The 15,850-nt window shown below is 41.7% G+C and overlaps 1 protein-coding gene across 2 annotated transcripts in view; it reads left to right on the top strand.

Moving 5' to 3' along the window:
• Positions 1 to 15,850, top strand: part of OXSR1 (oxidative stress responsive kinase 1) — a 118,216-nt gene that overhangs the window by 56,722 nt on the left and 45,644 nt on the right. For both annotated transcript variants that reach the window (XM_065397712.1, XM_065397713.1), the window contains one exon: positions 1,848 to 1,989. In XM_065397712.1, coding sequence (XP_065253784.1) covers positions 1,848 to 1,989 — 142 coding nt within the window. The remainder of the gene's footprint in view (positions 1 to 1,847; positions 1,990 to 15,850) is intronic.

Here is a 15,850-nt window from a genome sequence, read left to right as displayed (position 1 = left end):
TATATTAAAAAAAAAAAAAAAATAGAATTGCATAGGGGTCTATAACAGCACAAGTGTGTGTTTTTTTTTTTTTTTTTTTTTTTTTTTTTAAATCTTTACCTATGTGTTTCCCATAAGGTTCTGCTTTCTATCTGCTTAGAAATGTTAACTGGCACATTCTTGAAATTCATTATTAATCGAAATTCATATGACTAAGTCTTAATGTTTTTAATACATGCCAATTTTAAACCCTTCTGGGCTTTTCACTGTTCTTTAACAAGTCGAAACATGTTCTGTTTTCTTTTGTAATTTTAATCACAAGTTAGTCAGAATGAACTCTAACTCTTATAACTAGCTAAACTGGTACCGAAATGTTCCTTATTTAAGTATACTGCTCAAGGACTTAAAATAGAAAACCTGTGGTCCTAAGCTAATTCTTTCCAAAACCCATCACCATTGCTGACATTGTCTTGTTTGATACCTGTATCACTAAAGCTCCCTACAGTTGCATATACAAGGGTTAAACAACACAAAACCGGATTGGAGATACTCAACCGCCAAACTGAGCTGCTAAACACAGTTTAGCTCATGAGAATAGAGACAGGCTATACACCGGGCCTTGAAGGTCAGGCTCTCTGGCTAAAGGGAGTAGTAAATACCAAATATATGGCCTTCCAGTCCCCAGATGAAAATATAGAGAATGTTGGCACAAACACATCAGCAGGTCACAATGTTGTAAGAGAAGAGACAGTCTCCGAACTGATTCCCGATTTATTCCCGGGTGCAATTCAAAGTGCTGATTTGGTCTGTAAAGCATGGTTTGTCATCCAGGATGATGTAATTCACACCCCTTCAGGAAGAGGAGCTGTATTGATGCATCTCAGGAAGGATTTAAACTCTATTCCAATTCTGTACATAGTGAGGAAGTGATTTTGTTACCAAAATTTTAAATTCATATGTTCTCTCCATCTGTTAAAGAAATGCTCACCATTAAGTGTTAGGAATAGTACCAATGTTAGCAACTGTGAACCAAATGTGTCTTTAGAAACTGGAAAATAAAATTCTACCAAATTTTAGTTTGTGCACAGTGGCAACTCCCTCCCCAATTCTTCATTTCCTCTCCCTGCTCTTAAGTTGAATCAATGCCAAAACAGCTGCCGCCTCAACATCTGTGCTCCAGTATCTGTATCAACTTACAAACTATTCTTTTGTGATTTTAATCACAAGTTAGTCAGAATGAACTTTAACTCTTACAACTAGCTGACAAACTAGGTGCCCTTTAAGCTGTAAGGCATTTACCTGTTATTGGACTTCTTGACAAACTTTTCAGTCAAGCTAAAGGTGTATATTTTTGGATGTTTGTACTATTGAGGATCTGTAAGACCTTCCCCACCACTGACCAGATAAAAATGGGGGGCTTAAACACTTTCAGTAAAACTATGAAGAAAGTGCAAGTATGGAGGGAGGGATAGCTCAGTGGTTTGAGCATTGGCCTGCTAAACCCAGGGTTGTGAGTTCAGTCCTTGAGGGGGCCATTTAGGGATCTGGGGCAAAAATCTGTCTGGGGATTGGTCCTGCTTTGAGCAGGAGGTTGGACTAGATGACCTCCTGAGGTTCCTTCCAACCCTAATATTCTATGCAAAAGTCCTTTCAGTGCATCCCGTTTGGAATGGAGAAGGTACCCTTTTATCTGTATTTTTGTTTGGAAATAAAATGGATGCTACTGACTTTAACCCTAACTCCTCCACTTATTTTCCAGGCTTCCTTGATTTACTCACAAGATGACTGTGTAGATGGCATTTAATCACATGGAATAATTCCTTCCAGTTTAAGCTAAAGAACAAGTTTAACTTTTGTCTTCTCTCTAGGCTCTGTTTTGGATGTTATTAAACACATAGTGGCAAAAGGGGAACACAAGAATGGAGTCCTGGATGAACCTAGTATAGCCACAATCCTAAAGGAGGTGCTGGAGGGGCTGGACTACCTGCATAAAAATGGACAAATCCACAGGTACTTTTTTTGCTTTCCTGTAGTGCAAAGCTTTCCCAATACCGTAGAAGTGCTTCTTGGCTTGCTCACACACAGTATATGTGGAAAATGTTTCTTCTGAGCGAGGCTTAAACCAGTTGTAACGCTATATGTAGGGCCTGGCAGAAATGAGGGAATTGAAACAGTACAGTATGTCAAGGTAAAAGAACAATATTGAAAGGGGTTGCCATATACTTTGGCCTGAGGGGCAAGGCAAAAGAGTATAGTATATTTGAATTACATGCACAAAGCTATGTTAAAAGAACATTATTAAGGTTGCAAAGTCAACTCAAAAGTTAGGCAATCCCCTTGTGCATATCCATTATGGTATGATCTAGTTTTTAATTAAACGATCACATATTGACTTTTCCACAGGACTCTGCCTCATTCACTGCACAGGATGGACCTGCTGTGGGGATGAATCAGGGTTGTGTAGTAAAGGGGACGGTTGTCTGTTGAGCCCCCTCCTCCCTTGTTAAAGAAGTTCGAAGGTGTGTAGTGAACAAGACAGGGGATTGCAGGAAGAAGAAGAATGGTTAACTCAGTCATATGCTGCCCTGGAGGATTGGATTCTGTCCTTGCCTCTACCAGAGTTCCTGTTAGATGCTGGGCAAATCCAATTAAATCAAACTTTTCGCAGGTGGTCACAAATTATGTGTTCCTCATTTGCTGGGTATCCAACTTGAGACCAGGGGGTCTGGTTTGCAGAAGTGCTGAGCACTCACAGCTGAAGTGAGTGGGAGTTGGGCTAGAATATATAAAGTGTTATCTAATGCTAAGTACTCTGAAAAATCATGTGGTAGACATGTCAAATTGGGCACTTAAAATTAATGAATACCTTTGTCCCTAATCCCTCTGTGCCTGAGCTCCCCATCGGTCAAGTGGGAATAATAATACCTACTCCTCTCACATGGGTTTTATGGGTCTGATTAATGAATATTTGTGAATCGCTTGGATACTATAGTGTTGAGCACCATAGAAAAGACCATGAGGAAATTAATACTTCTGTCTTCAGAGCAGGGTTTGAATAATGTGCAGTGAACAAGACGTGGGGCCACACACTGAACAATGAGATGAAAACAAAATATTGAGTAGCTGTTCATTGAATGAGCGCTTTCCATCCTCTGCACTGATTGGGGCAGGGGTCCTGTGGAAAAATTAGTATGTGATCATGTAAATAAATAGTTTTGGCGTTTCCTAATATTTGAGTGCTTAATTTTGCATCCTTAATATGGCTCTTAGTTCCTAGATTATTAAAAAAAACAAACTGAGAAAACAAATTGTCATATAGCATCATATTGACACCCATGTGGGTCATCAGCTGCATATGAACTTTTAGATCCATTTCATGGACCTTTGCCATGTGAACTAATTGAATTAGTGATAGCAGTAGTAGGTTGTCTTCCTCTATGTGGACCAGCGCAAGAGGAGGTGGAGATGCAATACTTTTCTAGTGGTTGTCAGCAAATATCTGTGAAAGCGAGGAGTGGTGAGATTCAGGAATCTTGGGTTTCATTTTAAGCTCTGGAAGGGAGTTTTCTCTAGTGGTCACAGACTCTTCTGTCCATTTCCTCCAACTTTAACCCCTCTGTCCCTGTTCTGTCACTTCCCCATCTCTGGCTTCTTGTCCCACTCCTTACATATCTAATCCCAGTTCCAGTCTCCTTGCCCAGCCAGTCCTAGTTTCCCCCTCCAGGCTCGCTGTCCAACTCCCAATCTTCTCCCCCTGACACCCCGTCCCTGTCTCCTTGTCCATCCCATCCCATCCCATCCCAGTTCTCCCCTCCTGGCTCCTTGTCCAATCTCTCCCCACCTCCCCCAACATGGCTGTCATACACGGTCTCCCTCCCTGGACTTCTTGTCCCAATCTTTTTGCCCAGGCAGTCCCAGTTTCCCCCCATACCCTTGTCGTATGTCTCCTTCCCCCACCACCTTGTTTCCCACACTGCCTCCTAGTCATATTTCTCTCACACACACACACACACACACACACACACACACACACACACACACACACACACACACACACACACACACACACACACACACACACACACACACACACACACACCGTGTTCTCCCTCAGCTTCCAGTCCCAGCCTCCCCCTCTTCCCTCCCAGTCAGTTTTTCTCTGCTCTCCAGTCCCAGTCTCACCAGACTCCTTGTCCCAGTGTAATTCTTTCCCGCTCTCATGGCCTGGCCTTTGTCCCCTCTGCATTCAAGTCAGACTGCTTCCTCCATGCTGCTTGGGTGCTAGCATGGTGTCATTGAGAGTACACAGAGAGACAGGCTCCCTGGCCCGACCCTGGCCTGGAGCAGCAATTACAGGGAAAGTCATCCTGAGCCCCTCGCCTTGGGCTGGAGCATGCTCAGTCATGCTGTGGGAATGGCACATGGACAGTTGGTAACATGTAGGAGCTGCAAGAAGATGGAGCTTGCTCAGTGCAGATGTAATCTTCATAGTCGTTAGCTGGTAGCAAGCTTGAGCACAATGGTTTTCAACCTGTGGTCCCCTGGAGGTCCACAGACTAAGATTTCCAAAGGGTTCACACCTCCACTTGAAATTTTTTATGGGTCTGCACATTCAAAAAGGTTGAAAACCACTGCTCTAGCAAGTCTCTACTGAGCATGTACGAACGGACTTTCAGAGGTTTATAACTTGGCCGGATTAGGGCAGATTTTCACGGGAGTAGCAAAAGGCACATACCTAACACTAAGGCTATCCCCTGCTGAATTTCACATCCCTGCTCCAGAGCACAGAGGCGCTAGAGAATTTCAAAGAAAAGAAGTCTCTAGAATTTAATATGGGCAAAATGGCATTTTTTCCCCTTAGACTCATTCTCAGAAGCGGCTGAACCATTTTGGCTAAAATTTTCCAAAACCTTCAGCCTGACATAGCATGGAAAACTTCAACCCACGTTTTATGAGCAATTGGAAACAGTCTGATAATAGGAAGCGAGGGGCATCCTTAATAGGTAGTGCTGCTCCAGACCCACCTATAATAAAAGACTAGTTGCAACCTTTACAGTACAACTTCATATCAGATAGTGTCTTGTACAAAAGATTCCAGAAAGTTTTAAAACTGGATAATTGTCTCCCTTCATCTAAGTGAAGGAGAAAAGAAAACCCTCTTACCTTTGTAATGAGAATCCCGTATTAACACTCTTCTTCTTGATTATGCTGGGCTTGGCTTACTTTGGGAACAGAACAAGGAGGATGCTGAGTCAGTGTAGTCTGTAAGGTAAAGAGAATGAAATTAACAACCTCATTCCAGCCATGAGGTCTCTGCTGGAGAACAATCTATATTGGGGAATGCATGGGTTTGGGGAAGATACTGGTTTCCTGCTGCTTTGGTACACTCATACATATTACTCTTGTAGTGCTGGGATAATGTCATTTCTACTTCAGTTGGGTGACTAGTAGAGCTGGTCAAAAGAAGTTAATTTTTTTCAGGAAAATATTAAAAATATTCAGGTTTTCCAAAATCTCCATGAAAACTTTGTGGCTTGATGAAAACCCAAAATTAAAAATGAGAGTTTAGATTTTGAAAGCTGTTTTTGATGTTTGAAAGTTTTTTGTCAAAAACTGAAAACATTTACCAACATTTTAGGTAAATGGCAAAAACACGCTCTGCTGGGCATTTCTATAGATCTGTTTAGCTGGTGGTCTGAAGCTGGTAATTTTTCAGTATAATCTTATTGACACGCACGACTAATATTGTCACTGCCTTTATTTAAAATTAGTTTTTTTTGTAGGAATTACTTTTCATAGATTCATGGATTCTAAGGCCAGAAGGTACTATTACGATCTAGTTCTAGTCTGACCTACAGTTTAACACAGGTCATGGAACTTCCCCAAAATAATTCCTAGAACAGATCTTTTAGAAAAGCATCCAATCTAGATTTAAAAATGATCAGTGATAGAGAATCCACCCTGGCCTTTGGTAAAATGCTCCAGCAGTTAATCACTCTCACCGTTAAAAATTTATGCCTTGTTTCTGAATTTGCCTAGCTTCAACTTTCAGCCATTGGATTATCTTTATACCTTTCTCTGCTAGATTGAAGAGCCCATTATTAAATATTTGTTCCCTGTGTAGGTATCTATAGACTGCAATCAAGTCACCCCTTAACCTTCTCTTTAGCTTAACAAATAGATTGAGCTCCTTGAGTCTGTCACTATAAGGCAGGTTTTCAACTCCTTTAATCATTCTTTTGGCTGTTCTCTGAACCTTCTCCAATTTATTAACGTCCTTGAATTATGGCTGCCAGAACTGGACACGGTATTCCAGCAGCAATTGTACCAGTCCCAAACAGAAGTACTCTGCATTAAAAAGACATGATGGTCTCTTCATTTGACTTGTAATGAATAGTATGAAAGTAACTATGGTAAAGATTCTTTGGGGCATTGCGTGGCTATTTTTAGTGCAATTGACAGAAAACTGATTTCCACGAAACATTTGGCGCCTGGGGCCAAACGTGCTGTATCCATTTTGGATCCAGTTACGCCACAAATACCATTGTACTTTTCTAATTAGTTAGGTCAATGTCCTGAATTAAATACAGCAAACTTGGTTGCGCTTTGTCATTGCTGCATCTTTATGTCCACAACCATGAGTCACAAGTACCACACTCAGAATCTGGTTTGTGTCTGTGCATTCTGGGAAAATCTGGACAGCTATCTCATAATGTCGCCACAAGAGAATACACACACTGAAAGTAGAGTGATACCAGCAGCATGTGGGGCAAAGCAGTCTGGAAAGTTCTACTGTAGAGCTGGGTGGAAGGATGACTGACCAATCCAACTACAAAGGCAAGGTTTTGGAGCGTGTCCCCTCTGCATTGTAAAGAGAGGATTTCATACTGGTTGCAGGAAGAAAGCAATGTGCCTGTGAGAAACAAAAGAACTAGGCTCCTCCCCCTTCCCCCCAATGAAATTAATAGGCAGCAAGTTTAAAACAAACATAAGGAAGTATTTCATCACACAACAGAGAGTCAGCCTGTGGAACTCCTTGCCAGAGGATGTTGTGAAGGCCAAGATTATAACAGGGTTCAAAAAGGAACTAGACAAGTTCATGGAGGATATGTCCATCAATGGCTATTAGCCAGGATGGGCAGGGATGGTGTCCCTATCCTGTTTACTAGAAGTTAGGAATGGGCAATATGTGATAGATCACTTGATTACTTGTTCTGTTCATTCCCTCTGAAGTCCCTGGCATTGGCCACTGTTGGAAGACGGGATACTGGGCTAGATGGACCTTTGGTCTGATTCATTATGGCCATTCATATGCTCTTATGAGGGACGAAAGGTTTGCGGCTGCAGTTCTGACAGGAAGTGTTTAATGTAACTAACTTTGACTCACTTTTTGAGCTGACCAAAGATCTACTGGTTCTGGAGGAAATCCATCTGGTGATCACTGCCACCTGAAAGATGCTTGTAACATGGGGCTTCTGAGTGCAGGTATAAAGCAGGGTGTGAAATCAGGTCAGGGCTGTGGAGTACAAGCCTTCTGTTAGCTACTTGCGCTCTTATTTTTTAAATATCTAGCACAATGAAATGTTTGTTCAGTCAATTACACAAATGTAGCTGGAACACTTGAGTCATATCACACCTAGCAGAAAATTGTCTGTATACATTTAGTCACAGTACAGTAGAATAAATGTAAGTAGCACATCTGGCCAACCTTGACACCACGCCATTGGCAGAGCCGCCCTAAAGGATGACTATGGGAACTCTTGACCTAATCAGAGGACAAACAGCTATTGCTGTAAAATCAGTAGAGACTGAATATATATATTCAGCTGATGTACTTTTTAAATAATGTGCCTTCTTAAATGGGGAAATTAAGTTACCACATGGCAAACTGGCTTAATGAAATCCTGCTGCTGCTTCTCACTCCACACAAGCTTGTCATAGTTGCAGTGTCGCTTCCAATTAAGGTTTGGGCAGCCGTCTTTTCATTATCACTAGAGTGAGTCTGTTGCTGTTTTGGGTAGGTAGAAGTAGTTGGATAATACTCTTTGGGGGAAGTTGGAAAGTCAGACATCTAGGGAGGGCTTAAATGTTTGCTGAAATTCTTGTTTAACCTCCTTAGCGGCCAAAGTGAAGCACAAGCGTCTCTGGTGAAAAGCTTCATATTTATCTCAGATTCCTGATTGTGAGACGAATGCCCCAGGGTTAGGGTGCCAGCACGGAGCTTGGGAGACCCAGTTTAAGTTGCCTGCTGTGCCATAGGCTCCATGTCGCTTTGTCTTGTTCTGCCTCAGTTCCCCATGTATACCATGGGGATAATAGCACTGCCCTACCTCACTAGGCTGTTGAGAGGGTAAATGCATAAAAAATTGTGAGCTCAGATATACAGTAATGAGGGCCATATAAGTACTTAAAATGGAGCCAGGAACTACTGCTTTGAAATCCTCCACTTCTTCCTTAATGGAAGTGTAGTGTGTGTGTGTGTGTATGTATCCAGTAGTACTCACAATGTGCTAGCAGAGTCCCTTGCCCACAGAGCTTACCATCTGAAAAGCAAAGGGAAAAGTGGTACGTCAGTAAAGGTTGGCTGCACTTTAATGAGATGCGTTTTAAAAATACAGCTTATCTCTCCAGTTGCTCCTCAACCTTAACATCACTAGTTTGTCAATTCCTTGTAGGTTTCAAATAGCAGAAGCCACATTTCCTGTTTGCCTCCTAAAGCATGAGGCACCACCTCCAGTACCCCAGAGGCAGAAGCAGACAGTCTTAATGTTATACACTCATCTGCACTTGGCCATGTCTTACTGCATACATCCATTGTTTATCCTTATTTGACCTCCATAGCCAGAAGTCAATCCTCCCTTTCTAGCACCATGACCCCACTGACTATCTGAAACCCTAGGAATCTTGCCAGTGTCTAAAGTATTAAACACCTGAGAACTAGCCAGTGTGCTAAAGATTAAGGGCCAAATTTTGCAGCCATTGTGTGAGCAATCTGATATCTGTGGGATTGCTTTCATGAGCAGGGCTTCAGGACTGCACCCAATGAAGTTTCCACAGAAGTCAAACAAGCGAGACAAGCCCATTTTGTGACTAAGCTGACAGGTCAGTTCCAGATAATGCTGTAGATATTTTGCACCTCTCCTGATTTGGACTCTGATTCTTCTGTGTATATGATCGGGGATTATCAGATGTCTGGGAGTTTGATGGATGACTCCATGCAATATGTAACTAAAGCAAAAGTAACCAAAGAGCTTTTGAAATTACTGAACTTACAATGAATTAGTCAAAGTTAAGTTTAATGCTTTTTCAGGTGACACTTTTTATGGCAACCTGACAAATGAATCATGCTGATTAACTCCTTCAACGTCTCTTTGTCTTTCTCCCTATTTTAATTGAAATTATTTTTCTGTTCATGATTAGCTGTTGTGTAACTGAAATTTCAACCCAAGTGAAATGATAAATCACAAATACTCATATGTAAATTAAGACTTTTCAGGATCTGAGAATCACAGAATTCTTTAGTCAAATAATGTTTTCCAAATATGAAAAGGTTCAGTAAGTGGCTAAAAATTATATATATTGAAAATATTGGCCTTGCATCGAAAACAGGCACCAGTACATTTAGGCATTTACTTGCTGGCTCATCTTTACCTGTAGAGGCAGCACCTGTGGTGTTCTCTTTGTTGAAGCTGCCTATATACACTGATGCAGGGCAATCATTTATCTTGAAAATATTCCACCTCTTCAAAATTATCAGTCTTGTAGGGGAGAGTGCCATGGTGTTCAACTGAATGTTGTGAAGAAGAAACACAGTTCCTGATGTTCATGCCAATGAGGTGGCTTGGTCTCCTGACTTGGGGAGGGCGCACGAAGGAAGAGGAAAAATGCAGTGAAGGAAATCAAAGAAGAGACTTAATAGGTGTTTGCCAGATGAATGGGAGAACGCCGAGTGGAGTTTGTGGGGGTGCACATGTGAGGGAGCTAAAGAGACACTGTGAGGTTAACAATCCATTTTTTTAACTTCCCTGCCCACATTACAACTAACTTCAACTAAGTCACAGCTGAAAAATTTGGTTTGTGGCTGAGAATAGTAGTCAAAGATTGCACCTTTCTATGTGAATACAGCTTCAATAAATTGGACAAATACCTACGCGATTGCTGATTGCAGTAAACTGGCTCTGTTAGGGGTTAATGTGAAGGTGGCTCTGGAAGTGTATTGGCAGAACTCTGTATACCAACTTTATTTCCTTGTAGCTGAGTAATGCATTGACAGGTCTGCTGGCAGGTGGTGCAGTAAAACTGGATCCCAGTATTCTTATAATTGCCATGGAGACTGTTAAGTGCTGTAGTTCGTTATTTTAGTAACAATAGTGTAACTTTTTTTTTTCCAGCACTACAAATTTGTTTTAGTGAATGCATTTGAAAAAAGACAAACCCAATGGGAACTGAATAGCTCAAGGGATTGGTAACACGATATGGAGCCTTTCATCTCTAATTGCCTGTTTGAAACCAGGCCAAATTGGTAGTGGCCGAAAGCTGTTACTATTTTATGGCCATTCTGTAGCCTATGGGAAATGAGCTGGTATCATGCCAAAACCCAGTATCCAGTAGGAAAGTGCCTATATAGAAATCTACTGTGACTGGTGAACAGTCGGGCTCGAGAGACAAGTGTCTGAAGGGGAATGGAAACTGAACTACCTTGCCACCCGCGAAGGCTGTTCTAGGTCTGGGGTGAGGCAGACCGATAAGCAACATTTGTTCTGTGGACAAACAGAGGTCGCTGGTAGCCAGTGCTGTCAATTTGGTGCCCTTCAAGGACTCTAAATTCACAGAAACCTGGATTAAGTCACACTTCTCATGGGATTTAGTCGTCTTCTTTCTCAGTAAGAATGAGGGACAGCAGTAACCGTTAGCTCATTATAAGTTGCTCATTTCTGCTTTATTTGAAAACTTTTTCCAAAACTATGAGAATTTTTGTCTACAGCCTTAAGCAATCATTGTAGGGAAGAACAGATCCCAGAATGTCTAGCACAGCTTCACAGAATGTCTAGCACAGTATCTGTCATAAGAGGGCACATGGCACTGTTGCATCTCTGTGTCTAAGAGCAGGAACCAAATTAGATCAAATTGTGGTGACTTAGCAAGCTAGTGCTCTGTCCTGGTGGCGGCAACTTGTACTTTATCATCTTGGAATTCATTTTTAATAAGTGCCTAACCTGCATGGTCTCAGACAACCTTCCAGTATGAACCATAGGTAAACCTGAGACAGTGACATTTGCCTGAGGCTGCAGACAGCCAGAAACTATAGTTCCTGTGAAGAGTGCCCTTATCCACTTCAAGGGAAGTGATGATAGCTCTGAAGCCTAATGGCATTGTCACTGCTGATAAAAGCGTGTAAGAAAGAGGGCTGATCAGATACCACTGTGTCTGTGCAGTTTGTAAAACCTAGAAGATCTACTCAATATAAATCTCACTTTGGTACTTCAGGCTCAGACCTAGGGTGACCAGATGTCCCGATTTTATAGGGACAGTCCCGATTTTGGGGTCTTTTTCCTATTCTCCCCCCCCATCCCGATTTTTTTACATTTGCTGTCTGGTCACCCTACTTGGACCACTTCCAGCACTGCTTACCTTTCCATTGTGATCCCTGGCCTAAGTGTCACGTGCTTCACCGTTACTGTGAGTGCTGGATTTATCAAAGCATTTTATTTGTGTTTAGGAAATGAACTCCACACTATTTTTTTGTTCTTCACTTCAGACCTTTGTCATGAGCCTGAGAGCGATGCTTGCAGGGAGATATGAAAGATCTTAATCTTACTGATTCTCCTTTTCTTTGTTCTTTGTAGTCATACTTGTTACTAGGAAATTTAAAAGCAAGAAAGCTTGTTTGAATTTCCTCCTCAGTACTTGGTAAATCAAGCTGCTTAGTAATGAATGGAGAAAAATCTATCATGAAATGCATGAAATAGTAACCAGGACAACTTTCAAACTTGTTGTGTGGGTTCAGCTCTGATTGTGTCTTGGAATTCAGTGGTCTGTAGAGAGATTACTTAGTAACATATGAAGCTAGTGTCATTTTTAGCAATTCCTGAGTTGTTAGAATTATTTGGGAGAGACCTTGAGTGGATCATCTCCATCCTCTACTTGCATCACAGCAACTGTTAGTTATTTCAGGTGAAACACGCAACCACTTTTTTCAATTTTAGAAACGGAAGGATCGTTCACTTCAAGTATGTCATCACTGCCTTATTTAAGGCACCTTCTGATTTGTCAACGCTGTTACCCAATATAGATGAGTCTTCCCACATCATTCTAGTCAATAAAGCAGTGGATTCAATAAGCAATCTTCATCTCATTTTCCATTTATAGTACAGCATGTCTACAGTGAATAAACCACTTCAAAGACCATTTTAAGATGGATAATACCCATGTTTCATCATAATGAACCAGATTTTCTCTCCTTAGTGTAACTTAGTTACTTAATTGGGGATCCCTTAAACCCAAAGTCAATGAAGGTTCCTCAATTATTCCAGGTTGCTATTCTTTCCAGGCTCCATACTTACTGGACTACAGTGTTTCCAGGATGGGGAAAATGGTGTTTGTATTTTTATTCCATCCATCACAGAATTCCGTTAAAGCATGAGAAATAGGCCACTTACTATATTAGTTTAGTAATATACACTTGAAATTTCGCAAGTCTGTAACAGAAATGGTTTTGGATAGAAGGTGTAAATGTATAATAGGCCACATTGTATCCTCTCTTCTATTAAAAACAGAAATCTTGTAAAGCTTTTTACATAGGAGAGAGACCATTCCGCAGTCAGTGAGTCTCTGATCGTTGTACCAGAGGGAGAAATGTAACGTGCAATGGAAACCTGGAAAGCAACACTGATTTAAGATCAGTGGCTCAAAGGATGACTGTTTCCATTTTAAAGGTCCCTTTACATGTGTAAACATCCAGTTTAATTATAAATCAAGGGAACTTCCTTCCCCTCTCACTACTTTGGCCTAGCCTGAGAGCTACTTCCAGCTTTTGGGGAAGGAGGTTGAGAACTGGGAAGTGCCACCTCCTGCTTCTGTCCCTCAATTTTCACAGATAAACAGACATGAGTTAGGAATGTGTTTTAAATGAGCATATATGAGAATTGGAGCCCCATAGTATATATATCCGTATTGCCACATCAGCAAGTATATCCAGTCATTTACATAACCTAAATCTGACATTAGGTTTTGAAATGCAAACCAAGCTCAAACCTGGAATCTCTCATCCATTACTAGTGCCTGAGACTGGGCACTGCAAAATTATTTGGCTCCCTAGAGGTAAGAAGCAGACGTTGTGACTCCACAGTATGCTTTCTCATTGATTTATGTAACCGTTTGTAGTAGCTGTTAAAGAAGCTTTGTGCTCGCCCTCTATTGCAATTGCTATAGAGGAAATGAGATCAGGAAATCCAAGAATTCAGTGGATGAACACAGGAGAATTTCCCAGTCTATTTCTAGCCTTTGGACTGTGACATGGAAACTCAGCTTTCAGGAACACCTCGGCAGAAGCCCCCTGCTGGGTGGCAGGGAGTATCGGTTAAATTTCATTTAAAATAGCCTGATTATTCCAGTAGGGTGTGATGGTGGAAGCATGTTTCACTCTCCCCTTCCCCTCCGTTTCTCACCAAATGTCAAGGCCGTTGGCCTTCTTGGCAACAAGAGCACACTGCTGACTCATATCCAGCTTCTCGTCCACTGTAACCCCTAGGTCCTTTTCTGCAGAACTGCTGCATAGCCAGTCGGTCCCCAGCCTGTAGCAGTGCATGGGATTCTTCCTTCCTAACTGCAGGACTCTGCATTTGTCCTTGTTGAACCTCATCAGATTTCTTTTGGCCCAATCCTCTAATTTGTTTAGGTCACTCTGGACCCTATCCCTACCCTCCAGCGTATCTACCTCTCCCCCCAGCTTATGTCATCTGCAAACTTGTTGAGGGTGCAATTCATCCCATTATCCAGATCATTAATAAAGATGTTGAACAAAACTGGCCCCAGGACCGACCCCTGGGGCACTGTGCTTGATACTGGCTGCCAACTAGACATTGAGCCGTTGAGCCTGACAATCTAGCCAGCTTTCTATCCACCTTATAGTCCATTCATCCAATCCATTCTTCTTTAACTTGCTGATAGAGCACCATTTTAATAGACATCTTAACAAGCATGTATGAGAACTTAGGAGATTCAAGGAATAGAAGGATTTTTCTGCTGAAGTTTTTACTAGATACATTCTAAATGCCTGCCTTAACTCTCTCTTGATGCCCCAGTATTATTCAGCAACGTATCCTGGCAAGGGTGGGGCAATCTGGCATTCTCTGAGTCTGCATGGAGCTTGTTACCCAATTGTTTCTGTGTAAATGGAAACATAACTGGTTTCTAAATAACACAGTGCATGACCGTTAACGTTTCTCCCTTAGCTGACTCTGCTTCATAAATGTCAGCCAAGTTTTATCTCTAGTACTTGATTGAATATACATCAAATTCCACTTAGTGGGTTAGCCAGCTGTGATGCAGTGTAGCCATAGGGTGAACTATGAAAGGCTTTGTACCATTGCACAGGCCATTGATGGACCAATCTTACCTCGAAAACTACTGTCATGTACAGTGCTGGATTCTTAGTAAATTGAAAGAGCCATTGAGTACCAGTTCTTCCTGTATTAGGTGGGTCCAGCCACATGGGGCCATGCATGCCGTTCTGTTCCTCCCAAACACAACCCTCCCCTTCTCTCCCCTACCCCAACACCATTGTAAGCTGCAAGTTGTTGTAAATCAGTATGTCTTGGGGGAGACCCAGGGGCAGCCAGAAGAAAATGGCTTGGAGAACTTGCTGTAGGAAGTGACTTATTCCACCAGTTATCCAGAGGGCTTCACTGAGCAACCTCTGCACATGGGTAAGTGCCAGGAGGGATTCCTGGAACTGGCTTTGCATATATCTAGCACATATTTCTTGCTGAACAAAAGCCAAATCCGTAGCTAGCGAACTGGTGGCATTTGCAGTCCAGCCTTTAGCACTTTCTAAACTTTCCCAGCTACAGGTGCTGTTAGGGACAGAATCCTGGTGGAATCCATCTTCATATGCACCAAGAGGGCTTGCCTGTGACCGAATGCAGGAAAGGCTTCATTTCTTACTGCTGTAAAAACAGAAAAGAGTAAACAACTCTCTCAAATGCTAATTGTACTGGGATTTTAAATGTTGTCCTCTTACTGCAATATTACAAGAAGAGCTTGGGGGAGGAAATGACACAGCTATATTTTTAACGTGGTTTTTAACCCATTATTGTCCCCCTCCCCCCAAAAAAGTGCTGTGATACTTTTCGGAATTAATGGAAATGTATAAACGTAGGTTTGTAAAATGAGGCCTTAAAATCTCTAGCATATAGAAGCTGATCTGTTTGCATGATACTGCTTTCTTGACCATGTTGTGTGGAGATTTAATTATAGGAAAAAGTGCATAAGTAATGCCCATCTTCACTATGAAAACTGGTTTCCTTTTTGAGAATAGCTTTGTGTGGCTGGGTGTGTATATGTACACACAAACAAACTTAGGTCTTTGACCTGGGTGAAATGAGTTGATGGTCTGTCTAGCTTGCAGTGGACAGTTGTCCTACGTATAAATGACCCCCGTTATTATTTTTAGTTTTGTTGTAGTTGTGTTGGTCCTAGGATATTAGAGGGACAGGTGGGTGAAGTAGTCTCTCTTTTATTGGACTAACTTCTGTTGGTGAAAGAGAGGAGTTTTCAAGGTGAAGTGTTCTATTAATACGCATTAACTATTTATGCTAAATAAGCTGTTCCACCTTGTGTTTAGCTGTGACACTTAGTACCTTTTCCAGAC

Source organism: Emys orbicularis, chromosome 2, assembly GCF_028017835.1.
Source record: "Emys orbicularis isolate rEmyOrb1 chromosome 2, rEmyOrb1.hap1, whole genome shotgun sequence".
NCBI classification, from domain to species: Eukaryota; Metazoa; Chordata; order Testudines; family Emydidae; genus Emys; species Emys orbicularis.
The sequence above is the reverse complement of the archived record's forward strand: the minus strand, read 5'-3'. Positions and strand labels throughout refer to the sequence as shown.